The sequence below is a fragment of the Cinclus cinclus genome, chromosome 4, assembly GCF_963662255.1.
Source record: "Cinclus cinclus chromosome 4, bCinCin1.1, whole genome shotgun sequence".
Taxonomy (NCBI): Eukaryota; Metazoa; Chordata; class Aves; order Passeriformes; family Cinclidae; genus Cinclus; species Cinclus cinclus.
The window spans coordinates 66258727-66284645 of NC_085049.1; the positions used below are offsets into that span (position 1 = coordinate 66258727).

Here is a 25919-nt window from a genome sequence, read left to right on the forward strand (position 1 = left end):
GGCTGTGCCCATGGGGTGCCAGGGGTGTACCCATGGGGTGCAGGGGTGTATCCATGGGGTGTATTTTTGAGACGTATTCACTGGGGCATAGTTTTGGGGTGTATCCATGGGAAATATCCATGGAGTACGTCCATGGGGTGTGTTTTTGGGGTGAACTTTTTGGGTTGTGTCCATTGGGTGCTGGGTCTGTATCTATGGGATATATCCATGGGGTGTTTTTTTGTGGTGTACCCATGGGGTGTATTTTTGGGGTGTATGCGTGGGGTGTATCCACGGGATTCCCGGCATTCCTTCCCCGGCGCTGCCGCTGTTGTCACCCCGAGGTGGGGGGGAGGGGACAAAGCGCTGGAACCCTGCGGCCATTGTGACACCACGGCCACCACGCTGCCGCTGCCACCCGGCACCCGCGGCCCCGCGGCAGTGTCACTTGTCACCACGGCGCCGCTGCCACCACCAGCGCCGCCACCGCACGCCGGCGCCGCTGCTGCCACCCCGTCCACCCTGGGCCGCGCTGGGGGCACCCACATCTCCCCCCGAGGGCACCGGCGGGGGGGGGCGAGGCTAAGGCGGCACCAGCAGAACCCCCCCATGTCACACAACAGCTTCGTGGGCCCCTGGAGACCCCACCGGCCCCGGGTGCCCGTTTCGGCCCAGTTCCGCACCCCCGGGCCCCAGTACGGGCTGCCCAGCGGCATCGGTGAGTGCGGCACCGCGGGGCCCGCGGGGGACCGGAGCCAGGGGGACCGAGTCCCACCGAGCCGCTACCCACCTCCAGGCTACAACCACCGCGATCCCTCCACCCGCCGCGCTCCCGCCTACAGCTTCGGGCTGAAGCTGGGGGGCCCCGAGGAGTCGCGCTCCCCCGGCCCCCAGTATTTGGTGCCCCCCGGCTTCACCGCCCGGGGCCGGGACCGCGCCCCCGCCTTCACCATGGGCGGCCGGGCCCGCCAGCACCAGGCCACCAACACACCTGGGCCAGGTGAGTGAGGGGAGGGACACCCGTGCAGCGCCTTGGGCTCATGGCTGACCCCCCGCTCGTCCCTTGCAGCTTATTATTCTCCCGAGCTGGCTGACAGGATGACCCTGCCCTCGGCCCCCGCCTGCTCCGTGGCGTCCCGCGGCCGTCAGGATAAACCCCAGCAGACACCAGGTGAGGGGCGGGAGGCGTGATGGGACCCCTGCGTCCGCCGGGCTGGGACCCTGTCATCTCCTGGGGCTGGCCTGGGATCCCAACATCCCCCCTGGGCTGGGACCCCCATCATTACCCTTGTGTTGGACTGGGCTGAAACCCCATTATCCCACCTGGACTGAGATGCCATTATCCTACCTGGGCTGGGCCCCCTAATCTCCTCCGGGGCTGGGCTGGAATTCTCATCTCACCCCTGAGCTGGGATCCCCATCACTTCCTTCTCTGGGCTGGGCACCCCATCTCCTCCTCGGGCTGGGATCTCCCGTCCCTCTGGGCCAGACTGGGCTCCTCAATATTCCCTGGTTCGGCTGATACCCCCAGCACCCCGGGGCTGAGCCTTCCCTCCCCAGCTGTTCGAGGAGGGTGAAGCCCCTGTGTCCCCCTGAGCTGTGTCCCCCACCCAGGCCCTGGCAGCTACCAGCTGCCACCCGTGATGGGCCCCCACCTGGTGATCAAGAGATCGGCCCCCCAATGCACCATGACAGGGAGAGGCCCCAGCATGTTCGACGAGAAGAGAAAGGTGGGGACCGGGGCGGGGGGGGGTTGAGAGACTGGGGGGCAGAGGGATCAGTACAAAGGGACTGGGGGGTTGAGATCTGAGGTATCAAGGTTCCAGGGGGCTGAGGTAGCAAGAGTGTAGGATGCCAGGGGTGTGGGGGTTTGGGGTGCTGAGGGTGTGGGGTGGCAGGAGTCCGGGGGTTGGGCTGCCAAGGCTGTGGGCTGCAGGGGGTCCAGGTTCCGAAGATACGGGGTACCGGCATCCACGGGGTCGCGTCACCCAACCCTGTCCCGGCAGACCCCAGGACCCAACAGATACAGCACCGTGGACACCAACGTGTACATGGCGCGGGCCCCCCGCTGCACCATGGCGGGACGGAGCCGCCCCCGCCCGATCTTACACACCCCCGGCCCCAGCGACTACAGCCCCAAGCAGGTGAGCAGGGACAGAAACAGGGACAGGGATGGGGGGCAGGGACCCACAGCTGCTCACTTTAACACCGCCTATGTCCCCCCGCAGGGTCAGAAACAAGGACTGACCTTCGGCGTGCGCCACTCGGAAAGCGTGATCCCCATGATGGACTCGCACCTGTAGGGGAGCGGAGACGTGGGCAACACTGCCAGGCTGTAACAAACACGAACTGCAGCAGCACTCACTCGCTCTCTTTCTGTCCCTCTGCGTTGCACGGGGGCGGGCGGGGAACCCCCCTAAAGTCGCCCCTTGCCCATCCCAAGGGAGACCCTGGCGAGACTACGGTGGGGTGGGAAGTGCCAGCGTTGAGGGATGTGCTACCAACCCTTTCCCTTCTCCAGTTCCGTCCCATCCCACCCAGGACCTCGGGGCTTTGGGGGCTCTGAGGACGCTGAACAGAGAGGGGATACGCGTCAGCACCGCCCCTTGGAGACTCCCCCCGCTCTGTGGGATATGTGGGATGGAAAGGGTCCCTGGCAGGGCAGAGCCCGGTCATCACCTGCGACTGTCCACGGCGAATGAGGGATCCAGGAGACCACCCCTCGTGTCGCCCCGCATGCCACCCCCGTGTCACCCCCCGCCGCGGCCTCTCCCGTGCCCCGCTCGTTGCCCCGGGCTCAAAGTCCACGGCCGGAGCCGCCTCGCTGCCCGCGGGCACCGGGCACGGGGCCAAGCCGGGCACGGGCACGGGCAGGCCCCGGCAGCGCTGGGAGAAGCGCGACCGTGCGGGCTCGGGGTGGCGGCTCTGAGCAACCGGGGCGCGACCGTGCGGGTTCGGGTGCCATCGGTGCCACCGCTGCCAAACCGCGGTGCCAGCTGTCCGGGACAGGGATGGAGGCCTCGACCCCCCTACCAACCCTGATCCGCAAAAAGAGGGACGGGGAGCGCCTGGAGGACGCCGAGATCCGGAGCTTCGTGCGCGGGGTCACCGAGGGCACGGCGCAGCAGGGACAGATCGGTGCGGGAGGGAGAGGCGCGGAGACACCCCGGGGGCAGGGGGGCAGCGGAGGGGGCCTGGAGAGGGGACACGGCCGGAGACGCCCCAATGGAGAACGGGAATGCGGTGGGCAGAGCCGGGGAGACATGGCCAGGGGAGTGACACGCGTGACACAAGGGGACACCGGGACAGGGGCGGTCCCAGCAGTGCGAGGGACAGCAAAGGAAGCCCCGGGAGGTGCCGGGGGGTCCTGGGCAGGGGACACGGCTAGGGGGCCACTCTGGGAGGACAAAACAGGGACTCCAGGACACGGCAAGGGGTCATGAGCAGGGGACACAGCTCGGGGGCGGGCAGGATGTGACAGAGGATCAGGAGATGTGGGCAGGCCGGGGGAGGGCACTGAGATGACCCCGCGTGTCCTCAGGTGCCATGCTGATGGCCATCCGGCTGCGGGGCATGGACGCGGGTGAGACACTGGCCCTGACCCAGGCCATGGCCAGCTCTGGCCGGACGCTGGCTTGGCCGCCTGCCTGGCACGGGCTGGTGGTGGACAAGCACTCAACCGGTGGCGTTGGGGACAAGGTCAGCCTGGCCCTGGCCCCCGCGCTGGCCGCCTGCGGCTGCAAGGTGAGGGGGACACAGGGATGGGGCGGGGACGGGGGGGGGTCCACAAGTCCCTGTGCCCACGTGTGCCCCCCCCCCCCCCAGGTGCCCATGATCAGCGGGCGCGGGCTGGGCCACACCGGGGGCACCCTGGACAAGCTGGAGGCCGTTCCCGGATTCTGCGTCTCCCAGAGCCCCGAGGAGGTGACGAACGGGGGTGTGAGGGACGGGGACACCACGGGCACCCCCTGCACCCTAGGCTCCAGAGGGGTGGAGGGTGACAATGGAGTAATGATGGGGTCTCACTGAAGCGCCAGTGGGGTGTCCATGGGGTGCCAATGGGGTATCCATGAGGTCCGAAGAAGGGGTGGGTGCCTCTGAGGTAGTGATGGGGTACAGGTGCCAATGGGTTGTGGGTTCTCATGGGGTCCCAAAAGGGTGCAGGAGAAGATGTGGGGTGTCCTTGGGGTGCCCGTGGGTTCTGTGGGTGTCCATGGGGTGCCACTGGCAGGGTGGCAATTGGATGTGGGGTCCCTGCGGGGCACTGATGGTGTCAAAAGGGGAGGGATGGGTGCTCATAGGGTACCCGTGGGTTTTGGTTGCAAATGGGGTGTGAATGCCCATGGAGTGTCACTGGGGTGCCACCGGTATCCACAGATGCAGCACATCCTGGAGCGGGTGGGCTGCTGCATCGTGGGGCAGAGTGCAGAGCTAGTTCCCGCAGACCGGGTGCTCTATGGGCTGCGCGACGTCACAGCCACCGTTGACAGCCTGCCCCTCATCACCGGTACGGGCACACGGGGACACGGGGACACGGGCCCAGGCAGGGCACGGGGAGGGGGTGCAGGCGGTGACCCTCCCTCCGCCCGGCCCAGCCTCCATCCTCAGCAAGAAGGCAGCAGAGCAGCTTGCAGCGCTGGTGCTCGATGTGAAGTTTGGGGGCGCAGCTCTGTACCCCACCCAGGAGAGCGCGCGGGAGCTGGCACGGAGCCTGGTGACACCTCGGGGACCCCCAGGACCCCTGCCCGCTGTCCCCTCCCACTGTCCCCGTCCTCTTTCCCTGCCCACTGTCCCGAGACGTTCCCGCTGTCCCTGCTTCTGTCCCTGTCCCCACATGTCCCCATTCCTGCCCTATCTCTGTCCCTGCCCACTGTCCCTGTCCATCCCTATCCCTGCCTGCTGTCCCTGTCCTTTCTCCCTGCTCGCTGTGGCTGTCAGCCCCATGCATGTCCCCGCACAGGTGGATGTGGGCACACACCTGGGCATCCGCACTGTGGCCCTGCTGACCCGCATGGAGCAGCCTCTGGGCCGCGCCGTGGGCAACGCACTGGAGGTGCTGGAGGCGCTCGAGTGCCTGGAAGGGGCCGGCCCCCCGGACCTGCGACACCTGGTCACTGTCCTGGGTCAGTGCGGTGACACGGAGCGTGGGGGAGGGCATGGTCCACAGACACGGGTCGTATGTCCAGTCCTGACCCCCCCAATCCCGGGGTCGCCCTGCTCCCCCCACTCCAGGATCCCCCCCACATTCTCTGTCTCCTCCTAAACTCCTCCTAGGGTCCCTGTCCCCTTGTCCCCGCCCCTCCTCCCTGTCCTGCAGGGCCGAGCAGGGGTGGAGTGGGGCAGGGTTTGGGGGACTCCCCAAGAGTGGGGGGTCACTGTAGGGGTCCCCACATCCCGGTTTTGGGTGCAGGTGGGGTGCTGCTGTGGCAGTGCGGGATGGAGCAGGGGGCCGAGCAGGGCCGTAAGCGCCTGACACGGGCTCTGGACGATGGCTCGGCCTTGGGCAAATTCGAGGCCATGCTGGGGGCACAGGGTGTGCCCCCCGACACAGCCCGGGACCTCTGCACCGGGACCCCCACCCAGCGCCGCCAGCTCCTGGGCGAGGCCAAGGTCTGCGAGGAGCTGCCCGCACCGCAGGAAGGTCAGAGGGGACCCCACCCCAAACCCTCCACCCTCCCTCCACCCCGTATCCCTCCGAGGGGCTGAGGGTCCACCCATTCCCACTGTCGCCATCCATTTCCATCCCCTCCTGCCCTTCTCACCCCTAACCCCTCCCCCGGCTGCTCAAGACTTCCCTGGATTCTGGATTATTTCCCCCAGCCTGGGAGTCCTCACCTGCACTCCCCTGCTCCCCATCCTCTGTGCTGGGGGGGTCCCCAAACCCCCTGCCCCATACCCTGTGATTCAGAATCCTGTGTTCTGGAGGTCCTCACATGTGCCCTCTGCCCCACATCCCGGGGCTGTCCTGTCCCGTCCCGTCCCGTCCCCCCCCCCCCCCCCCCCCATATTGATCCATATCCCTGACCCCTGGGGTAACCCCATATCCTGACGTACGCGTGTTGGGGTCTCCCCGTCGTGTCCCTGCCCCTCCTATTCTCCTCCAATTAAGATTGGCTCTCCCCGGTGTCCCCCAAATCCCTGACGCCCCTATATTGGGGAGCCCCGCCCTGTCCCTGCCCGCCAGGGTTTGGGGCTCCCCACCCCTCCCCACCTCTCTGTGTCCCCTTGCTCCCTACATGCCTCCCAAGATGGCATTATCCCCCGTGTTCCTGTCCCCCCATGTCGCTGTCTCCCCGACCCCTGTCCCCCCAGGCTGGGTGCAGGAGGTGCGGGCGCTGCCCCTGGCGCGGGTCCTGCACCACCTGGGCGCGGGCCGGGAGCGGGCCGGGGACCCCGTGAACCTCCGTGTGGGAGCCGAGCTGCTGGTGGGCACCGGGCAGCACCTGCGGGCAGGTGAGGGAGGGGACCCCCGATCTCCCCCGTGTGCCTGTCCCCAGACGAACCCTGTTTGGGGGTGCACCCCGGTTTTGGGGGGGGGGGGATATGGGGGGATCAGAGCCCCCCGATGATCTCTCCGCGTCCCCCTCCCTCAGGCCAGCCCTGGCTGCGGGTGCACCACGAAGGGACCCTGAGCGCGGAGCGGCGGCACGAGCTGCAGGACGCGCTGTGCCTCGGCCCGGAGCCCCCTCGGGACCTCCCACCACTGGTGGCCGAAACCATCCTGCCCTCGGAACCCCTCCGGGTCTCACAATAAACCGCGATGATCGCGATATCCGAGCCATGCCGCGATTCACGCCACCCCTTCCGAGTCTGAGTGGCACAGCGCGGGGCGGAGGCGCCTCCTAGTGGTGGTAGCGGGGAGTGCGCAGGGCCGTCGCGCCCTTCACATTGACCACGCCCCACTCTGCGGTGCTATTTAGAAACCACGCCCCCTCAAGCGTGACCACCCCCCGCCCGTTGCCGTCGTTGCTCCGCCCCCTCCCGATAGTTCCGGTTCCGGCGGCGGCGGCGCGGGCGCTCCGGGCCGCATCTGGGCGGACGGGGGGCGGGGGTCACAGGGCAAAGGTCAAAGGTCAGCGGGGACTGGGTACGGCGGAGGGAGGGGGTGTTTAAGGGGCAGAGTTGGGGGGGTCCAGGAATAGCGGAGACAGGGTGGGGGTCAGGGATGAGGGTCCAAAGTGCCGCAGGAGGTGCCGGTCAGTGGGCATTTGGGGTGAAGGTCTGGGGGTCCGAGAGCAGCAGCAGGGTGGGGCACAAGGGGCATTTAGGGGAGAGGGTTGGGGGTTCAAGGGCATCGGGAGGGGTGGGATGAGTGGTCGGGGCATTTGGGGTGAAGGTCTGGGGGTCCGAGAGCAGGACATAGGATGGGGGACAGGGGCATTTAGGGGACAGGGTTGGGGTCCAAGAGCAGCAGGGTGGCAGGGGACATTTGGGGGACAAGATTGGGGGTCCAGGGTCATCAGGAGGGGTGGGATGAGGGATCAGAGCATACTTGGAGCATAGGACTGAGTCAAAACCCTCCACGGTTCGGGACGGCACAGGGGAAACTCACCCCCCCCTGACGATCCCTCTCCCGTCCCCACATCCCCACCCAGCAATGCTGCGCTCCCTGCGCCCCATCCAGCAGCTGTGCCCAGCCCTGTGCCACCCCCAGCGCCGCCTGTCCGTGCCCCCCGCCTGCCCTCGGCTGCCGCTGCGGCAGCGCCTGGCGGTGGCCAGCGCGGTGGCGGGCGCGGTAGCGGCGGGCTGGCTTTACCTGCGGCACCAAAAGGAAGAACAGCACCGCGCCCGTCGCCTGCGCCACCTCCGCGCGCTGTCGCTGGGCCAGGGAGACTTCGAGCTGCGTGACACCTCGGGGACACCGCGGCGCAAGGCAGATTTCCTGGGCCGCTGGGTTCTGCTGTACTTCGGCTTCACGCACTGCCCGGACGTGTGTCCCGAGGAGTTGGAAAAGTTGAGCCGAGCCGTGGAGCTGCTGGAACGCGACCCGGCGCTGCCGCCTGTGCAGCCGCTCTTTGTCACCGTGGACCCCGAGCGCGACGACGCGGCGGCATTGGCGCGGTACCTGCGGGACTTCCATCCACGCCTCATGGGGCTCACCGGGACCACCGAGCAAGTACGAGCGGCAGCGGCCAAATTCCGGGTCTACGTGAGCGCTGGGCCCCGGGATGCCGACGGTGATTACGTGGTGGATCACTCGGTGCTGACGTTCCTCGTGGATCCGGACGGGATGTTCCGGGACTGCTACGGACGCTCCCGCACGGCCGAGGAGGTGGCACGGAGTGTCAGGGCACACATGGAAACCTACCAGCCGCTGCCTGCCGCGGGAGGGGAATAAATGGGGGTGGCACCGCCCCCCCCCGGAATGGGGTCTGTGGTGATTTGGGGTGGCACGGGGGTGGAATGTAGGGGTGAGAGACAGTTGGCAGCACCCCGTGTTCACCCGCGGGGAGGAACAGAGCCTGCATGCTTCAGAGGGGTCATATGGCGAGGGGACACCTGACAGCCCCAAGGGGTGTCCCGTGGGGAGGAACAGAGCCCACACCCCGTGAGGAGTGTCACATGGTGGGGAAGGGACACTTGACAGCCCCCAGGAATGGTCTGGGTTGAGGGAGGTTTTGTCTGGGCAGGTGGAGGGACCCCCACCTGACCCCACTATCCCTCAGCAGTATCACATGGCAGGGAGGGACCCCTGCATGGAGTGTGCCATGAGGTGGGAGGCACTGTGTAGGTAACAGAAGTGACCACCCACCCTTGTAGCTCCCCAGACCCCTCTCCAAAAGAAGGGAGACAAAGGGCAGGTGGCCAGAGGGACCCCCCTCTCAGCCTCCTGCACCCGTTGTAGTTCCCCAGACCCCTCCCCACGGCTGGGGTCCCTGTGCAGGTGACTGCAGTGACCCCCCCCCCCCCACCATCCCCTGTGGAAGAGACATTTCCTCATCAAAGTGGGGGGTGGGGCGGGTGTTTATTTGGGGCTGGGGTGACTCTGGGATGGAAGCTGGAAGCTCTGGAACCTCTCATGTGCCGGGTGGGCCAAGAGTCGCCGCAGCCGCGCTGTGTCCAGCGCCTCCTCCAGCCCCGGGTCCTGCGCCAGCTCCACCTCTGCGTCGTTGGCCTGAGGAGGGGACACGGGGTGGCAGGGGGGTCCTGGCACACCCAGAGACCCCCCCAGAGAGCCCTCCAAAGCCTTACCAGCTGCAGCGAGGCCAGCAGATAGCGGCACACCTCAAACGGGGGCTGCCCGGCCACCAGGCTGGCCAGCGAGTGCCACTGGCCCGGCTCTGCACAGCGCTCAGTCAGTGCCACCCCATAGGCTCGGACATCGAACGGGGCACGGGATTCCTGCAGTTATGGGGGCACAGGGAGGGATTGCGATGGGCAGGGGGGCTCAAGTGTGGGCAGGGGACTCTGGGGTGGGTACAGGGGGCTCAGGGCTGGGCAAGGAAGGACAGAGGGCTCAGGGGGGTGGGTACAGGGTATTCAGGTATGAGCAGAGGGGTTCAGCAGTGCCCAGCCCAGGTAGTCCCAGCTCATCCCAGGGATCCCAGCCTAGGTAGTCCCAAGCTCATCCCGGAGGTCCCAGCCCAGGTAGTCCCAACCCATCCCAGGGGTCCATGCCTGCTCCTGCAGCAGGGGCTCCACATGCTCCTCCCAGAGCCGGATTCGCCGGGACAGCTCCGTCTCCCGCACGAACTTCTGGGAGCTGGCCATGAACAGCTCCTGCGGGCACAGGAAGAGGAATGGGGACACCCGCAGCACTCCTGGGGAGACCCCCCGGCACTCCTAGGGACATCCCCCACCCTTTGGAGTCACCCCCACATCCCCACACCAGCACCTACCACATTCCTGCGCACTAGCTCCTCGTATCCGGGTTCAGGGGGGTCTGTGGGAAAAGGGGGTCACCAGAGTGGAGTGACAGCACCCAGTCACCATGGAAGGGACAAGGGACCCTCAGGGAAAGACAGGGCAGGGAATTTGGGAGCGAAGGGTCAGCAGCTCACCCAGGGATCCTTCCCCCAGCTCCTCTGGCACCTCGTGCTCCACATCCTCATGCTCCACAAAATCATCACCTGCCAGGATGGGGACACCACTCAGCATCCCCTGGGACCCCCCAGAGCCCCAGGAGGAGAGGAAAGGCTCCCCAGGCAGGGGGGATTTGGGGTTTCAGATTGTAGCACCTGCATCTTCCTTGCTGTCAGCCCCACACTCTTGCTCCTGCTCCATCTCCTGCTCTGGCTCCCACCATGGCTCCTGGGGGAAAAAACAGCCCTGAGCCCCCTGCTAAGCACCCCCAGAGCATGGGAAGGGGGTGCTGGAGCTCCCTAGCCCACCATTTAAGCCCCCACCCCACTCACCCTCGAGCTCCGGAGCTTCCTGTGCGCTGCCATCCGCTCCTTGAAGTGCTGCCAATACAGCACCTCCAGGTCTACAGGGATTTGGGAACAGAGATTGGCCCCTCTACGCCCCCCAAAACAGAGACCCTCCCCAGGCATCCCAGACCCTTCCCAGACTCCCCTTGCCTGGATTTGGGGCACCCTTTCCCCCAGTTTTGGGGCATTTTTCCTCTCCTTCCTACCCTCCTGCAGGAACCAGTCCCTGGTGTTCTCTTCCAGTTTCGGGGTGTTCCCCCCCTCCATGCCCTCCCTACTGCAGGATCCAGTCCCTGTGTCCCCCAGGGAATGTGTCCCTGCCCGTGTCCCACTCACCTGCAAAGGTGGGGCCCCTCCTCCTGCTTTTCCCCTCCGTGACGTTGTTGTCTGGAGAGAGATCAGAAATAATCATTGGGTGGAAATTCCATGAATTTATCAAAGTTGGAAAAGCCTGCTGATCCCATTGACTCCCCCCTAAAGCACTGCCAAGGCCACCCCTGCCCACATCCCCAAGTGCCACATCCCCAGGGCTATTAAATCCCTCTGATAAAGGTTTTTAAATCCTTTTGGACCTTGATCCCACAGGATCCCGTGGGGATCACTCACAGGCTGCAGAGAACCATCTCATAAAATCCTGGAGTTTCCTCGGGCCCCTCCTCTTCCTCTTGCCTCCAACGATGTCATCCAGGCCATGTGGCACCAGGAAGGGCCTCCCTACAGGTGACACAGGTGACACCAGGTGTGCGGCCACTGCGAGGGGCTGGGAAGGGGACAGGGCCCCTCTGGATGTTGTGGGGCTGGGAATGACCCAACACGGGGACAGGGACACTTGAGGATGCCCAGTGGGACTGAGAGTGACCCTCTGCGGGACTGGGAATGACCCTCCACGAGCTGGGAATGTCCCCCTGTGGAAGCAGGCACGATCCACCGTGGGGCTGGGGACATTGAGGGACACGTGACCAGGAATGACCTCCTGGGAGACCAGGAGTGACTTTCCCATGGGACTGGGGACACTGAGGGACACATAGCCAGGAATGACCAGCTGTGGGACCAGGAGTGACCCTCCCATGGGACTGAGGACACTGAGGAACACATGGCCAGGAATTAATGACCCACCACAGGCCATGCTGTCCCTGCTCCCTGCAGAGCACCCCAGTTTTCCCCAAAAATACCTCTCCTAAAGGGCTTCTCTTCAGAGTCTCCAAAGGGATTGAGGCTCTGCCACGGATTTGGCTCCTCCTGGCACAGGGGAGAGGATGGGCAGGGGCTGTGGAGTATCCCAGGGATCCCATCCTGCCCAGATTTGGGATGTCCCTGGCTCCAGGCCCCCCCTTACCTTGCTGTGGACTTTGGGGTCGTGGCTGGGGAGTCTCTCCCGCAGGATGTACCCCCGGGTCCGGGGTGTGCTCTGGGGTGGACACGAAGAGGGACAGTGAGGGACTGGGGGTCAGGGAGGGGGTGGGGGGATCCAGGGGTCTGGGGAAGGAGTGAAGGGCTCCAGGGAAGGAGTGAGGGGCTCCAGGGATCCAGGGAAGAAGTGAGGGATTCCAGGGAAGGAGCACAGGCAGCCCCCCCAAGGCCCTGCCCACACAGACCCTCTGAGCCTCAATGTGTTCCTTAGGGTCTGGAGTCACTTCCATGTCATCCCCCAGGGCCCCAGGAACATCGTCATCATCAGGTCCTGCAGCACCTAGAGGGATGGGAATGGGCAGAGGCTGGAGAAGCTTCCAGGGCCCCCCATTCCCACCCTGTCTGCCAAGAATTCCCCCAGGAGCTTCTCCTGCCAGGCAGAAGAGGGCAGGACCAGGGAATGGTGCAGCTGGTTGGGTTGGAAAATCCCTCAGAGCCCAAATCCAAGGGGATTTGGTGGCCAGGGCCACCACTGCCTGTGTCTCCAAGTGCCACATCCACAGGGATATTTAAACCCCTCTAGGGACGGGGACTCCCTGTGCCAGGGCTGCACAGCCCTTTCCACGAGGGAATTCAATTCCAAAATTCCTCTTCTCCTGTCCCCATTCACTGGGAACAGAGCCCCTCCTGCCAAGGATGAAATCATTCACCCCTCACCCTCCTCTCCAGCACCCTAGATGAACACAAGGACACCAGGACACCCCTGGGCAGGTGCCACCCCTCACCTGCCTCCTCGCAGAAGCTCAGTGCCCGTGCCAGGGCCACGATGGAGCCAGCGCCAGGACGCTCCGTGGGGCCGGATCCCAGAGCTGCTGCCAGGGGACAGCGACAGCTGAGCTCCCAGCAGTGACAGTGACAGTGACAGTGACAGTGACACCCCAGAGCCCCCCCGGGTACCTGTGGCTGAGCCCAGGTGCTGTTCCTGCTGCAGGTGGGGTGGGGAGAGCCCGGCCAGATCCTGCAGGAAGGTGCCGGAGGCATGGTAGATGGAGATGTTCATCCGGAAATCCCTTCGGCCCGCCAGCACCTCACCCTGCCGGCTGTGGGAATTCCATCAGGGGAACTGTCCCCAGCACGTCCCCAGCATCCCCTGTGCCAGCCCAGAGCCACCCCGGCCCTCCCAGCAGCACGGGATTGGCCTGGATGTCCCCACATATCCTGGGAACTTCCTGCTCCTCCACAGACCCTAGCAGGAATTGTGTGTTTGTCCTGAGGGATCCTGTCTGAAGCAGGGAGGGGACACGGGACAATCCCAGCAGGGACTGGAACAGGGCAGGGGACATAGGACAATCCCAGCCAGGGACAATCCCAGCCAGTGATCCCAGCTGAAGCAGGGGACATGGGACAATCCCAGCCAGAGACTGGAGCAGGGCAGGGGGCACGGGACAATCCCACCAGGAACTGGAGCAGGGAGGGGACATGGGACAATCCCAGCCAGGGACTGGACCAGGGGACATGGGACAATCCCAGCCAGGGACTGGAGCAGGGAGGGGACATGGGACAATCCCAGGAGTGGCACCTCATCAGGGGATCCTCCTCCTTCTCCCCCTCTTCCGGGGCCTCCAGGGACATCGGGGTCAGGGGAATGATGTTCACAGCCTGGGAACGGACAGGGAGGTGGGACAGAGCCTGGGAAAGGTGTCATTGTCCCCAAGGCGACCACCCTGGCTGGATTCAGCCAGGAAAATGGGGCCATGGTGGGGAGAAAAGGAGGAAAAGGAGGGGGAAAAGGAGGGAGAAAGGGAGGGAGAAATAGAGGGAGAAAAGGAGGCATAAAAAAGAGGGAGAAAAGGAGGGAAAAGGATTAGGAAAAAAAGATATAAAAAGAGGGAGAAAATGAAGACAAGACAGAAAAGGAGAGAAAAAAGGAGAGAGAAAGAGAGAGATAAAAGAGAAAGAAAATGGAGAAAAGGAGGAATAAGAAGAGGGAGAAAAGGAAGAAAAAGAGAAAGAGGAGAGGGAAAAGGAGCAGGAAAGAGAGACATAAAAAGAGAGATAAAAGGGAGAAAAGGGGAAGAAGGAGAGAGAAAAAGAGAAGAAAGAGAGGGAAAAAACGTGGAATAAAAAGCAGAGAGAAGGAGGAATAAGAAAAGGGAGAAAAAAATGAAAAAGATAAAATGGAGAGGGAAAGGGAGGAATAAAAAGAGAAAAGGAGGAATAAAAAGAAAAGATGGAAGAACAAAATAGAGAAAAAGAAGAAGAAAGGGATAAAAGAGGGAGAAAAGGAGAGAAAAGGAGCAACAAAAAGTGGGAGAAAAGGAGGAACAAAATGAGGAGAAAAGGAGGAAGGAGGGATCAACAGAGGAATAAAAAGAGGAACATAAGTGGTAAACAGAAGAGAGGAAAAAAAGAATAAAAGGAAGAACAGAAGAAATAAAAAGAAACATAAAACACAACTGGTTCTTCTTACGGCAGGCTGCTGATTCCTCCTCGTGTCCACCCTGGCCTGGCTGGTTTCTGGGATGTCATCAAGGGACAGGAACTACCAGGAAAACCCCAACAGTGTCACCCCAGCCCTGAGGGACACCAAGGGAATCCCCTGGAGCACAGAGCCCACCTCACCTCCACCTCCTTGTCCGTGAAGGTGGCATCAGCATCCCGGCCGTCGGGGCCCAGGGAACAGGGAAGCTTCTGCCTCCTGGGGAAAAACAGGCTCAGGATCCATGGGAATGGTGGGAAAGGGTCCCTCCAGCCCTGCTCTGGGCCCTCCAGGTGGGAAAATCCAAAAAAAAAACCAATGGGGTGTTCCCTCTTGTTTGTGTCAGTGTGAAAGCCCAAAGGAGCTGACAGCACAAAAAAATATTTTCCTTTTGGAAAAGGCTCCCTCAGGCTCCTTTGGACTCCGAAATCCCCATTAGCCAGAAGGAAAATCATCCCTGGTTTTCTTTGTTATCCCTGTGATGTCATTCCTAGGCCTGGGATGTACCTCCCAGGTCTGGAACGGGAGTGGGGATGACCTGGGATCTGGGCAGCACCAGGACAGACCCAGAGCAGGGATTCTACAGGACAAATTTCCTTCTGGGAAGGGGAAATCCCACTCACTTTTTATTGGAGATGCAGTCCAGTGCCTGGCAGACCAGCATGTACAGGTGTTCCACCTGGAAAACAGCACCTGGAGCTGGGAGAGGGGGGAAGCGGCTCCTGGGAAAGCCCCTCCACCCCAGGGACTCCCCTCTCCCATTATCCCAGGCCAGACTTGGGGAAATCCCTGGAATTTGGAGCAGCCTGGGACAGTGGAATGTGTCCCTGCCCATGGTGGCACTGGATGGGCCAGGTCCCAATCCTGACCCTTCCCACCCAAACCATTCCAGGATTTTGTCATCAAAAAGATTCAATATCCCATGACTTTGTGAAAAAAATAGGATTTTATATCCCACTCTCAAGAAAAAAAACTGAACAGCAAAATTCCTGCTCTTCCCCAGGGGTGCCAAAACCTACAAAGCAATCAAATTTAGAAAGGATGAACTGAAATGCCTTCATTCCCATTAATGATTTGAAGCCAAGGGGGAATTCCAGGTGGCCCCATGGACTTGGCGCAGCTCAGGGACACAGAATGAGCCTCGTATGGGATTGGGATGGGGCAGGGATCACAGAACGAGCCTGGAACGGGATTGGGATGGGGCAGGGATCACAGAACGAGCCTGGAACGGGATTGGGATGGGGCAGGGATCACAGAACGAGCCTGGCACGGGATTGGGATGGGGCAGGGATCACAGAATGAGCCTGGCACAGGATTGGGATGGGGCAGGGATCACAGAATGAGCCTGGCACAGGATTGGGATGGGGCAGGGATCACCTGTGTCCTTACCTTCCTGCTGTAGATGCAGGCAGATCCCTGGATCAGCAGCGCTGCTTCCATGAAGTTCATGGTGGTTTTCCCATTGTCAAAAGAAATGCAGATCTGATCCAGCTGGGAGAGGCAGGGAGGAGAGGCTGAGCCCAGTGGTACTTGGGGTGGCCCAGGGACAGGGCTGAGGGCAGTGACCCCATTACCTCCTCCAGGTACTCCCCAAGCTGGGTGGCCACATCCACCTCCCAGTTCTTGGTGAGATCACGGATGGGCTGGTGCAGGTGCAGGAAGCGGGAATCCACCGCTTCCATGGTGGGGTCCCGACTGGAGAGAGCCCCAAAAGCAGCCTGGAACCTGCCAGGCAAGGAGGAGGGATCCCACAGGGAATGGATGCCGTGGGGTGCAGGGCAGGGGACAGCACGGGAGGAAGCTCTGCAGGAATCACGGTTCAGCTGCATGTAAACAGAGAATTGCTTGGGTTGGAAAGTCCCGACCCAAACCCAGGCCCTGACTCCACCCCAACACCAATCCCAATCCCAACACACAGATCCCAACCCCAATCTCAATCCTGACCTGAATTCTGACTCTGACCGTGATCCCAATCCTGACCCCGATCCCAGCTTCAGTCCTGACATCAAACCCGATCCCAGTCTGGAACCCAATCCCAATGCCGATCCCAGTCTTGACCCTGATTCTGACTCTGACTGTGATCCCAATCCTGACCATGATCCTAACTTCAGTCCCAATCATTACCCCTACCTCAGACCTGATCCCAGTCTGGAGCCCAATCCCAACGCTAATCCCCGTCCTGAGCCTGTTTCTGACTCTGACCGTGATCCTAATCCTGACCCTGATCCCAACTTCAGTCTTGACCTCAAATCTGATCCAAATCAGGAGCCCAATCCCAACGCTGATCTTGGTCCCGACCCTAATTCTCACCCTGATCCCATTCCCTATCCCGACCCCTCACTTAATCCCAGTCCCAATTCCCATCCCGAGCTCTATCCCGCTCCTGATCCCATTCCCTATCCCGACGCCTCACCTAATCCCAGCCCCAATTCCCATCCCGAGCTCTATCCCGCTCCCGATCCCAATCTCAACCCCGATCCGGACTCCAAAGCCGATCCCACCCCCAGCTTCAATTCCAATCGTGACCCCGACTCCGGTCCCGGTCCCGGTCCCACTCCCACTCCCACTCCAACCTCACCCCTGGCCCCACTCCCCGCCCCTCACCAGCCCCTCCTCATCCCCCCAGCGCCTCCGCCATTTTCCTCCTTCCCGCGCTCCGTGACGCGCGCTGCGCGCTCTGATTGCGTCACGGTGCCGTGACGTCACCGCCGCTCGCCGCCGGACCCCGGGCCGCCATGGTCGCCATGGGGGAGGTTTTGCGACCGCGGGCGATGTTCCTGGCTGGGCTGGCCGCGGTGTATATCGCCGCCTTCGGATCCCTCTACGTGCAGATCCCCGGTACGGCGGCGTGGAGGGCCGGGGGAACCGGGATAGAGCCGGGAGTGGGGCGGAGGTAACTGGGACAGAGCCGGGAGTGGGGATAGGGGAACGGGGATAGAGCCGGAGCCATGCCCGGTGGATTCGAGAGTGGGAGCGGTGAAACCGAGACGGGATGGGGCTCGGGAAGGGAAGCGGTGGAGCAGAGACGGAGCCGGGACAGGCACTGTCGCCCTCCCCCTCCCGCTGCTGAGCTCATCTCTCCGTATCCCCGGTATAATTTTCCTTCCTGCCCGTTTCCCTCATTTCTCTCTTCCCGGGAACACCGTCGGTACCGGGAGCGGCTCCGATTCCCCGGAAACCCCCCAGCACCACCTCCCGTCCCTTCCACGTGGCTCTGGAAGCTCCTGGGTGGCACTTGCGCTCTTCCCACCGGGAAAGCGGGGCTGGAGGCAGGGACAGCCGGGATGCCAGTCAGTCCCGGTGCCTCGGGGAAGGGATTTCCCGGGAACGCCGGGATTTTTCCGGGAATACCGGATTGTTGTTGCCTCGCAGGGCTATACGGGCGCGAGGGGATCCTGCCAGCTCGCCGGATGCTGCGGCTCAGCGGGAAGGGGCTGTGGGAACAGCTGCGGGATTCGCCCACGCTGCTGTGGTTCGGTCCCCGCCTGGGGCTGGACACGGAGCAGGGCATGGAGCTGCTGTGCCTGCTGGGCATCCTGGCGGCATTCGGGGCGCTGCTCTGTGATGCCATGCGAGACTGCCTGGTGTTCGCCCTGCTCAGGATGTTCTACCTGTCCCTCTACCAGGTACGGGGGACAGCGAGAGGTTGGCATGGTCCCAGGAGCTCCCCTTGTGCACAGGTTCTCCCGTGGTGCTGGAGATGGCACGGTTGTGGAATCAGGGAATGCTTGGGGTGGGATGGGGCATTAAATCCCATCCCGTTCCAGCCCCCGTGGTAGGGATACCTCCCGCTGTCCCGGGGGCTCCAAGCCCATCCTGCAGCTGCAGAGGGACTGGGGACAAGGCATGGAGGGACAGGATACAGAGAATGGCTTCCCACTGCCAGAGGGCAGGGATGGATGGAATCTTGTGATGGAATTGCCGGAGCAGCTGTGGCTGCCCCTGGATCCATGGCAGTGCGCAGGGGCAGGATGAACATTGGGCCTGGGAGCACCTGGGACAGTGGGAGGTGTCCCTGCCATGGCACTGGAGGGGCTTAAGGGTCCCTTCCACCCAAACCATTCCAGGACTCCCTGAATCCTCCCTGGTCTTGGTGCTGGAGCTCCAATGAGTCAGAGCTAGCTGAGGGGGGGAGAGGAGGAGGTTCCTTTTCCCTCTGAAATCTGGGAATTAAGGAATAATTAAATGATCTGTGTGAGGCCATCCCCCACAGGGGGACTGTCACCTCCCAGGGGTGGCTGTCACCTCCCACTGCTCCTTGCCTTTGGCCTACACTCCCATGCCAGGGGTGCCCAGGGGGGTCTGTGCCTTCCCCTCTCCCTGTGGGGAAGGGTCTGGGGGTGTCTGACCCCCAGCTGAGCCCTCACCCTGCTCCCTCTTCGTAGGTGGGACAGGTATTCCTGTACTTCCAGTGGTGAGTCAGAGCCCCCCACTGGGGCTTTTTGGGGAGCTCAGGGCTGGGGGGTCCCCAGGGCAGGGGGTTCAGTGGGGTGGGGGGCACAGAGGGTTCTGGGGAGTGGGACGGGGGGCTCTGGTGACTGCGATAGGGGACATGGGGGGCTGTGGGGACCAGACAGGCGGATCTGGAGGGGCTGGGACAGAGGGCATAGCTGGACAGGGGCTCCATAGGACCTGCGTGGGAGGCACGAGGGGCTCTGGTGACCAGGACAGGAGACACAGGGGAGTGGGGACGCCTGGGGACAAGAGTGAGGAGTGTGGGGGCTCTGGGGACTGGGGTGGGCAGCACGGACAGCTCCGGGAACAGGGCAAGGGACACGAGGCTCTGGGGACAAGGATGGGGTGTGGGGGACTTTGGGGATTGGGGCACATCGGGGTGGGGGGCTCTGGGACCGGAGAACATCAGGACAGCGGGGGCTCAGCAGGACGGGGTCCCCAGCCCACTGTGGCGTGTGGCCATGTCCCCAGGCCCCTGTCGGACACTGTGGCCGAGTCCCCAGCCCCACGTGCAGGATGTGCTTGTGTCCCCAGCCCCTGTGGGGTGCAGGGTGGGAGTCTCATCCCATGTCCCCCATCCCCCAGGGATAGCCTGCTGCTGGAGACTGGGTTCCTGGCCGTGCTGGTGGCCCCCCTGCGCCTGCTGAGGTCGGGGTCCTCAGCCTGGAGACCGCATGACGCCGTCACCTTCTGGGGAGTGCGCTGGCTCCTCTTCCGCCTCATGTTCGCCTCAGGGGTGGTGAAGCTCACGAGCCGTTGCCCCACCTGGTGGGGGCTCACAGGTGAGGGGTACAGATTTAGGGGTTCAGGTTCTGGGGAGGGGATGAAGCTTTGCAGGGCTCAGCCATTTGCCTGGAATTCCAGTGAGTTATTGGGAAGTAGATTATGTCAAGTCCCCCATGCTCCCTCTAGTCCTGAGGCACGGTTTAATTTGGATTTTTCTGCAAGGATGTATTTCCTTGTTTAGCATTGATTTTATTCCATGATGGAGACAATCTCCATTAGTCTGGAATTCCAGGGAATTTCTGTGGAGTAAATTATGGAAAGTTCCCCTGAAATTCTCTGTGTCTCCCAGCCTCGAGATAACACTTAATTTGGAAATACTTTTGCACCAAGAAGCTTTTTCCTGTTTGGTGTTGGCTATGCTCTGGGGCGGGGAAAATCAGCATTAACCCAGAACTGGGGTGAATTTTGGGGATTCTGGCAAACCCCCATTCCCTGTGCCCCCCAGCACTGACATACCACTATGAGACCCAGTGCATCCCCACGCCGGGTGCGTGGCTCGCCCATCAGTTGCCCATGTGGTTCCAGAAGCTCAGCGTGGTGGCCACCTACGTTATCGAGGTGGCCGTGCCCCTGCTCTTCTTCGCGCCCCTGCGCCGCCTGCGCCTCTTCGCCTTCTACTGCCAGGTGGGGAGAGGATCCTCAGGTTTAGGGGTACCCCTGGGAGGCTCCTTGGGCTGGGGGTGCTAGTGGTCACTCTGCAATTCAGGTGGGCTGAGCCCAGTTCCTCCCCAATTTTGTCCTGTGGCCATCTCAGTCCTGTGACCACCCCCTCCACTTTGTGCACCCCTGTGCCAGGGGAACCTCCAGGGAGCTTCTCAGGGGGTGGGTGGGGGTGGGCTCCTTGCTCTGGGGGTGCTGGAGGTGGGGGGTGTCCCATGTGACCAGCCCTGTGACCCCATAGGTCCCTTTGTGCCCCCCCTACATTGTGCCAGGGGGCTGTCCCCATGGGGGTCTGGGCTTGGCTCCTTGCTCTGTGGGATATCTGGTAGAGGTCCCCCCAGCCCCATGACTTCCTCTGGACCCCCTTGTGCCCCCGCTTTGTGCCAAAGGGGGTGTCCCCATGGGGGTCTTTGTGGGGCTGGGCTTGGCTCCTTGCTGTGGCCATTGGGAGACGAGGTGGCCACACTGGTGGGGTGTGCCCAGTGTCTTCTAACCCCCTGGCCCCGTAACACCCCCAAACCCCACCCTGTCATCCCCCTCCCCAGGTGCTGCTGCAGATCCTCATCATCCTCACAGGCAACTACAACTTCTTCAATGCTCTGACCATCGTGCTGGCCTTGTCCCTGCTGGATGAGGAGCATGTGGGGTGCTGGCTGGGCCGGCCCCGCAAGAGGCACAGCTCTGGTGAGACCCCCCTTTGGGGTGGGGGCCTTCCTGGGGGGACAGGGGAGCTGATAGAAATGTGGGTCCCACATCTGCCCTAGGGCAGGGGCTGTGCCAGTGGAGGGCCCCAGGGATGATATGGGGCTCAGCTGTGGAATCAGGGAACGGTTGGGGTGGGATGGGGCATTAAATCCCATCCCATTCCAGCCCCCATGGCAGGGACGTCTCCACGTGTCCCAGGGTGCTCCAAACCCATCCTGGAGAGGGACTGGGGACAGTTGATGGAGGGACAGGACACAGGGAATGGCTTCCCACTGCCAGAGGGCAGGGCTGGATGGGATCTTGGGAGTTAGGAATTCCTAGCTGGGCTGGAAGTCCCAGAGAATCCCTGGATCACTGAAATGCTCAAGGAAAGGTTGGAGCAGCCTGGGATGGTGGGATTGGAATGAGATGGGATTGAAGAGCCATGGATCCCATCCCAAACCATTCTGGGATCAAGGATGCTCATAATCCATCCCAAGGGATTTTTATGGAATTCAGGGGTGGAAAAGGGAAGGGAGACCTTTCCTGGAGTCCTGAGATTCCCAGTAATGCCCCTGGATCCCAAAATTCCTTTCTAGAGAGGAGCTGGAGAGGGGATGGATCCAACCCTAGGCTGGAGGAGCTGGGAATGGAAGGAATTCCCTGGGAAGGGGAGCCGGGGGTGGGATTTTGGGAATTTGGAATTCTTGGCTGGGCTGGAATTGCCAGAGCAGCTGTGGATGCCCCTGAATCCCTGTCAGTGCCCAAGGCCAGGCTGGACATTGGGGCTGGGAGCACCTGGGACAGTGGGAGGTGTCCCTGCCATGGCAGGGGTGGCACTGGAGGGGCTTTGGGGTCCCTTTCCATCCAAACCATTCCAGGATTCCCTGAATCCTCCCTGGTGTTGAGGCTGGAGCTCCAATGAGTCAGAGCTGGGTGAAGGGAGAAGGAGGAGGTTTTTCTCCTCTGAAATCAGGGAATTCAGAATGTGTGATTCATTCAGAAATTATCTGTGTGAGGCCATCCCTCCTGAGGTTGCTGTCACCCTCACAAGGGGTTCCCACCCTTTGGAATTCTCTATCCCAGCATGGCTCTGCTGCTCCTGGGCCTTTCCCTCCTCATTCCCTTCCCCTGCAGTGCTGGAACCAGTGGCATCCCCAGGATCCCTGCTTTTAGGGTAGTCCTTTCCAGGCTGCAAAGGGGACGCATGGGTGACCCCAGGGCTGTGAGTGGGGGGGGGGGGGGGGGGGTCCCAGGCAGGCTCTGAGCCCCCTCCCTGCCCCAGCCTGGCCCCCCAGCCTGGGCTCAGTGCTGGCCACGCTGCTGGAGCTCAGCACCTACGGGCTCCTGCTCTACTGGACCGTGCGCTGCTTCAGCCTGGAGTTCAACTGGGACAAGAAACTGCTGGATTCCAAAGTGGGTATGTGCTGGGGGGCACACCCATGTGCCCCCTCCCTCCCTGTGGGGCTGGGGGGCTCTCCCTGACCCCAGGGATGTCCCTCCCTGCAGCTTTCACCTACCACGAGTTCACCACGTGGCTGCGGACGGTGACGCTGCCGCTGGTGGGGGTGGCCTTCCTGTCCCTATCCTGGGAGATTCTTGTGGCCATGTACCGGTGGGTGTGGGAGACACTGGGGAGTCCCCAGGGGTGTGGGGGGACACTGGGGAGTCCCCAGGGGTGTGGGGGAACGCTGGGGAGTTCCCAGGGGCGTGGGGGGACACCGGGGTGGGATCTGGGAAGGAGTGACCTCACTGTGGGATTTGAGCAGTCGGATGCAGTCTGGGGTGGTCTTAACCTCTCACGCACTGCTGGACCCCCCCAAACTTGGGGGGCTGAGCCCCTTTACCCCCTTAACATCCCATTTGTACGCCCCTCAGCTGTGCCTGCATCCGCGGATGCTTCTGGAAGTTCTGGGCCACCCTGCAGTGGGCCATCATGGCCACGGCCACCATGGGCCTGTTTGCTGTCAGCCTGGTGAGGCCTGGGGGCCACGGGGGATCCTGGGGACCCCCAAACCCCCCCTAGACCGTGACAGAGCTCCCCTGCCCACCCAGGTGCCCTTCACCTACATCGATCACGAGTCCAATGGGAAGCTGTGGCCCGGGATCCACCAGATGTTTGGAGCTGTAGAGCGGTTCCAGGTGGTCAATTCCTACGGGCTGTTCCGCAGGATGACCGGCGTGGGCGGCCGGCCTGAGGTCATCCTGGAGGGCAGCTACGATGGGCACAGCTGGACGGTGAGTCTGGCATGGGCACTGATGGGCACAGCTGGACACAGGAATCTGGAGGTGTCCTGCCCCAGAATCCTAGGATTTGGGGTGGGAATGTGCTCCCCTGAGGATGAGGTGACTCCAGGCGCTTGGTTGGATCGTGTTCTGGAGGTGTCCCTGCCCCAGAATCTCAGAATGTTGGGTGGGAATGTCCTTTTCCTGGGGCTGAGATGACTCTAGGCCCCTGGCTTGATCAGGTTCTGGAGGTGTCCCTGTTAGAGAATCCCAGGATTTTAGGCGGGAAGGTATTTTCCTGGAGCTGAGGTGACTCCAGGCACTTGATTGGATTGTGTTCTGAAGGTATCCCTGCCCCAAAATCCTGGGATTTTGGGTGGGCTTGTCCTTTTCCTGGGGCTGAGATGACTCTAGGCCCTTGGCTGATCAGGTTCCTGATGAGTCCCTGTTAGAGAATCCCAGGATTTTGAGTGCGAGTGTCCTTTTCCTGGGGCTGAGGTGACTCCAGGCACTTGGGTTGGATTGGATTCTGAAGGTATCTTGCCCCAAAATCCCAGGATTTTGGGTGGGAAGGTGTTCTCTTGAGGCTGAGGTGACTCCAGGCACGTGCTTGGATTGGGTTCTGGATGTGTCCCTGCCCCAGAATCCCAGAATTTGGGGTTGCAGACCAGTCCCACCCCTGCCATGTCACACACAGCGTTTCCCAGGGTCCATCCCCCCACTGCAGCCCCGGGGACAGCCGTGGGCTGTGTCAGGGTCCCCGTTTCCATCCCAGCTGTTCCCAATCCCACAGGAGATCGAGTTCATGTACAAACCTGGGAACGTGAGCAAAGCCCCGGCTGTGGTGGCCCCGCACCAGCCCCGCCTGGACTGGCAGCTCTGGTTCGCCGCCCTCGGGCCCCACCAGGGCAGCCCCTGGTTCAGCGCCCTGGTGCTGCGCCTGCTGCAGGGACAGCCTGACGGTCAGGGACGGGGACATGGGGGGCACACAGCGGGGTGGGGTCTCCCTAGCATCACTGCCAACATGGCTTTGGGGTGCCCCTGTTTGGGTTTGGGGTGTTCCTACAGCCCTGGGGGTGTTCCAGTTTGGGTTCAGGATGTCCCTGCGTGGTTTTGGGGTATTCCTACACCCTTGGAGGTCTCCGTGCGTGGGTTTGGCGTGTTCCCACCACCCTGGGGGTTTCCATATTTGGGTTTGGGGTGTCCCGGTTTGGGTTCAGTATATTCCTGGGTGGGTTTGGGTTGTCCCCATAGCCTTGGAGAGGTCTCAATTTGGCTTTGCGGTGTCCCTGTTTGGCTTCATGATGTCCCTGTTTGGGTTTGGGGTGTTCCTGCCGCCCTGAGGATGTCCCCTGGATGTGTTTGGGGTGGATTTGGGTTGTCCCAGGTGTATTTGGGGTGTCCCTGGCTGTGTTTGGGGTGTATTTAGGGTACCCCCGGTGTATTTGGGGTGTCCCCAGGCCCTGACCCATGTCCCATCCCACAGTGATCCGGCTGGTGCAGACAGATGAGTCACAGTACCCATTCCATGCCCGCCCTCCCACCTTTCTGCGGGCCCAACTCTACAAGTACTGGTTCACATCCCCCAGCGAGGCCAGGTGAGCGGGGAGGGGTCCCTGCACTCCCCAGCTCACCCTCGGGGGGATGGGGGGTGGATTTTGGGGTCACCTGAGCCCCTCTGTACCCCCCAGCTCGGGCCCAGCACCGTGGTGGCGACGGCAGCACGTGCAGGAATTCTTCCCTTCTGTGTCCCTGGGAGACCCCAGGCTGGAGTCCCTGCTCAGCCAGCACGGCCTCAAGGTGGGCATGGGGATGACCCCTCCTCAATCCCCATTCTCCCTCCCAGGACAAGTCCCCCAATCCCCATTCTCCCTCCCAGGACAAGTCCCCCAATCCCCATTCTCCCTCCCAGGACAAGTCCCCCAATCCCCATTCTCCCTCCCAGGACAAGCCCCCCAATCCCCTTTCCCCCCAGGACAAGCCCCCCAATCCCATTCTCTCCCCAAGACAAACCCCTCAATCCCCTTTCCCCCCAGGACAAGCCCCCTCTGCGGCACCGAGCTGACGCTGTCCTGCCGCGGTTCCTGAGCTCTGTTCGCCGCCTGTGCCAGCCCTTCTCGGGCCCCACCCTGCTCTGGTCCCTCTACTTGGTGGCCGCCACCGCGGGGCTACTGCGAGCCCTGGCTCGGCGAGCCCGGTGGGGGTCACCCCCAGCTCGGCACAAAGGGCCCCGGGAACGGGGCGAGCGTAACGGGGTGCGGGGCACAGAGGGGGCGAGGGGCACAGAGGGGTCAAGGGGCACAGACGGGGCACGGCCTGAGGGCCGGCACGGCAACAAGAGGAAGAAGTAGCCCCTGCAAGCCCCCCCAAAAACGGGGTGAGGGGGCGACTCCCCGGGTGGGGGGGCAGCGCTTGTTGGAGCCCGTGTGCCAGTTGCCTTCAGCCTGGTGTTGTGGCCATGCGGGGTGGGGACACCTCCCCAGCAGTCCAGGGATTCCTGGGGACCCCTCCCCAGCTGCTTGGAGCCCCCTTCCCAGTGTTTGGGGACCCTGCCCTACTGACCAGGAACTCCTTGAGACCTGACTCCAGTGCCCAAGGTGTCCCCACTGCCTGGGGACCCTGTTCCCCTGCCCCAGGACTCCTTGGAGACCCCTCCCCACTGCCTGGGGACCCTGTCCCACTGCCCCAGGACCTCTTGAGGATCCCTCCAGGCCCCACAGCTGGGGGGAGGCTCAGCACAGGTCAGGGGCTCAGAGCAGGTGGGGGCTCTGTGCCCACGGGCTGGAGTAGTTTGGGCAGTGCCAGCCCCTCTGGTTACCCTGCCCAGCCCTTCAGGTCACTTTGGGGTCCCCACCCCACCCCCCAGCACACCTCTCCCCTCCCCATGGGCTCTGCCCATCCCACCCCGGCTCAGCCCAAACCCAGAGGTT

The 25919-nt window shown here is 62.7% G+C and overlaps 5 protein-coding genes across 5 annotated transcripts; 4 read left to right on the plus strand and 1 right to left on the minus strand.

Moving 5' to 3' along the window:
• The first annotated feature begins 588 nt into the window (after positions 1 to 588).
• CIMAP1B (ciliary microtubule associated protein 1B) lies at positions 589 to 2282 on the plus strand. The gene is made up of 6 exons (XM_062491485.1): positions 589 to 697; positions 776 to 979; positions 1049 to 1150; positions 1594 to 1709; positions 1986 to 2123; positions 2208 to 2282. The coding sequence occupies exons 1-6, from the start codon at positions 589 to 591 to the stop codon at positions 2280 to 2282; spliced, it is 744 nt and encodes a 247-aa protein (XP_062347469.1).
• Positions 2283 to 3525: 1243 nt separating this feature from the next.
• On the plus strand, positions 3526 to 8338 carry TYMP (thymidine phosphorylase). Its single transcript, XM_062492573.1, has 9 exons — positions 3526 to 3903; positions 4357 to 4486; positions 4575 to 4693; positions 4940 to 5102; positions 5390 to 5620; positions 6292 to 6462; positions 6573 to 6702; positions 6900 to 7051; positions 7575 to 8338. Exons 1-9 carry the CDS (start codon positions 3526 to 3528, stop codon positions 8315 to 8317), a joined length of 2217 nt encoding a protein of 738 aa, XP_062348557.1. The 3' UTR covers positions 8318 to 8338.
• A 606-nt stretch (positions 8339 to 8944) lies between these two features.
• On the minus strand, positions 8945 to 15875 carry NCAPH2 (non-SMC condensin II complex subunit H2). Its single transcript, XM_062491486.1, has 20 exons — positions 15753 to 15875; positions 15568 to 15669; positions 14802 to 14857; positions 14322 to 14397; positions 14170 to 14241; positions 13279 to 13388; positions 12657 to 12799; positions 12485 to 12571; positions 11945 to 12039; positions 11686 to 11757; positions 11522 to 11588; positions 10956 to 11063; positions 10686 to 10736; positions 10335 to 10405; positions 10158 to 10230; positions 9981 to 10049; positions 9819 to 9862; positions 9598 to 9699; positions 9172 to 9321; positions 8945 to 9094 (listed from the first exon to the last, which is right to left on the minus strand). The coding sequence occupies exons 1-20, from the start codon at positions 15858 to 15860 to the stop codon at positions 8945 to 8947; spliced, it is 1806 nt and encodes a 601-aa protein (XP_062347470.1). The 5' UTR covers positions 15861 to 15875.
• LOC134043839 (protein TsetseEP-like) lies at positions 15859 to 16878 on the plus strand. Its single transcript, XM_062492574.1, has 2 exons — positions 15859 to 15910; positions 16097 to 16878. Exons 1-2 carry the CDS (start codon positions 15859 to 15861, stop codon positions 16876 to 16878), a joined length of 834 nt encoding a protein of 277 aa, XP_062348558.1.
• Positions 16879 to 16913: 35 nt separating this feature from the next.
• Positions 16914 to 25887, plus strand: LMF2 (lipase maturation factor 2). Its single transcript, XM_062491488.1, has 14 exons — positions 16914 to 17016; positions 17551 to 17804; positions 18564 to 18592; positions 19219 to 19415; positions 19865 to 20043; positions 20625 to 20763; positions 22049 to 22183; positions 22273 to 22378; positions 22642 to 22738; positions 22819 to 23001; positions 23783 to 23951; positions 24476 to 24587; positions 24681 to 24789; positions 25026 to 25887. Exons 1-14 carry the CDS (start codon positions 16914 to 16916, stop codon positions 25338 to 25340), a joined length of 2127 nt encoding a protein of 708 aa, XP_062347472.1. The 3' UTR covers positions 25341 to 25887.
• Positions 25888 to 25919: the final 32 nt, after the last annotated feature.

What these genes read in the sequence shown, in the direction of transcription:
- CIMAP1B (XM_062491485.1), top strand. Translation starts at nt 589, where the DNA reads ATGTCACACAACAGCTTCGTGGGCCCCTGGAGACCCCACCGGCCCCGG. An exon ending in TAAACCCCAGCAGACACCAG is followed by an intron (nt 1,151 to 1,593) that starts GTGAGGGGCGGG and finishes TCCCCCACCCAG; the next exon opens with GCCCTGGCAGCTACCAGCTG. An exon ending in GCGACTACAGCCCCAAGCAG is followed by an intron (nt 2,124 to 2,207) that starts GTGAGCAGGGAC and finishes GTCCCCCCGCAG; the next exon opens with GGTCAGAAACAAGGACTGAC.
- TYMP (XM_062492573.1), top strand. Translation starts at nt 3,526, where the DNA reads ATGCTGATGGCCATCCGGCTGCGGGGCATGGACGCGGGTGAGACACTG. An exon ending in GGGAGCTGGCACGGAGCCTG is followed by an intron (nt 4,694 to 4,939) that starts GTGACACCTCGG and finishes GTCCCCGCACAG; the next exon opens with GTGGATGTGGGCACACACCT. An exon ending in CTGGTGGCCGAAACCATCCT is followed by an intron (nt 6,703 to 6,899) that starts GCCCTCGGAACC and finishes GGTGCTATTTAG; the next exon opens with AAACCACGCCCCCTCAAGCG.
- NCAPH2 (XM_062491486.1), bottom strand. Translation starts at nt 15,860, where the DNA reads ATGGAAGCGGTGGATTCCCGCTTCCTGCACCTGCACCAGCCCATCCGT. An exon ending in TCACGGACAAGGAGGTGGAG is followed by an intron (nt 14,242 to 14,321) that starts GTGAGGTGGGCT and finishes TTTTCCTGGTAG; the next exon opens with TTCCTGTCCCTTGATGACAT. An exon ending in TGCTGGCCTCGCTGCAGCTG is followed by an intron (nt 9,095 to 9,171) that starts GTAAGGCTTTGG and finishes TCCCCTCCTCAG; the next exon opens with GCCAACGACGCAGAGGTGGA.
- LOC134043839 (XM_062492574.1), top strand. Translation starts at nt 15,859, where the DNA reads ATGGTGGGGTCCCGACTGGAGAGAGCCCCAAAAGCAGCCTGGAACCTG. An exon ending in AGCAGCCTGGAACCTGCCAG is followed by an intron (nt 15,911 to 16,096) that starts GCAAGGAGGAGG and finishes CCCAACACACAG; the next exon opens with ATCCCAACCCCAATCTCAAT.
- LMF2 (XM_062491488.1), top strand. Translation starts at nt 16,914, where the DNA reads ATGGTCGCCATGGGGGAGGTTTTGCGACCGCGGGCGATGTTCCTGGCT. An exon ending in CCTCTACGTGCAGATCCCCG is followed by an intron (nt 17,017 to 17,550) that starts GTACGGCGGCGT and finishes GTTGCCTCGCAG; the next exon opens with GGCTATACGGGCGCGAGGGG. An exon ending in ACTGCTGGATTCCAAAGTGG is followed by an intron (nt 22,184 to 22,272) that starts GTATGTGCTGGG and finishes CCCTCCCTGCAG; the next exon opens with CTTTCACCTACCACGAGTTC.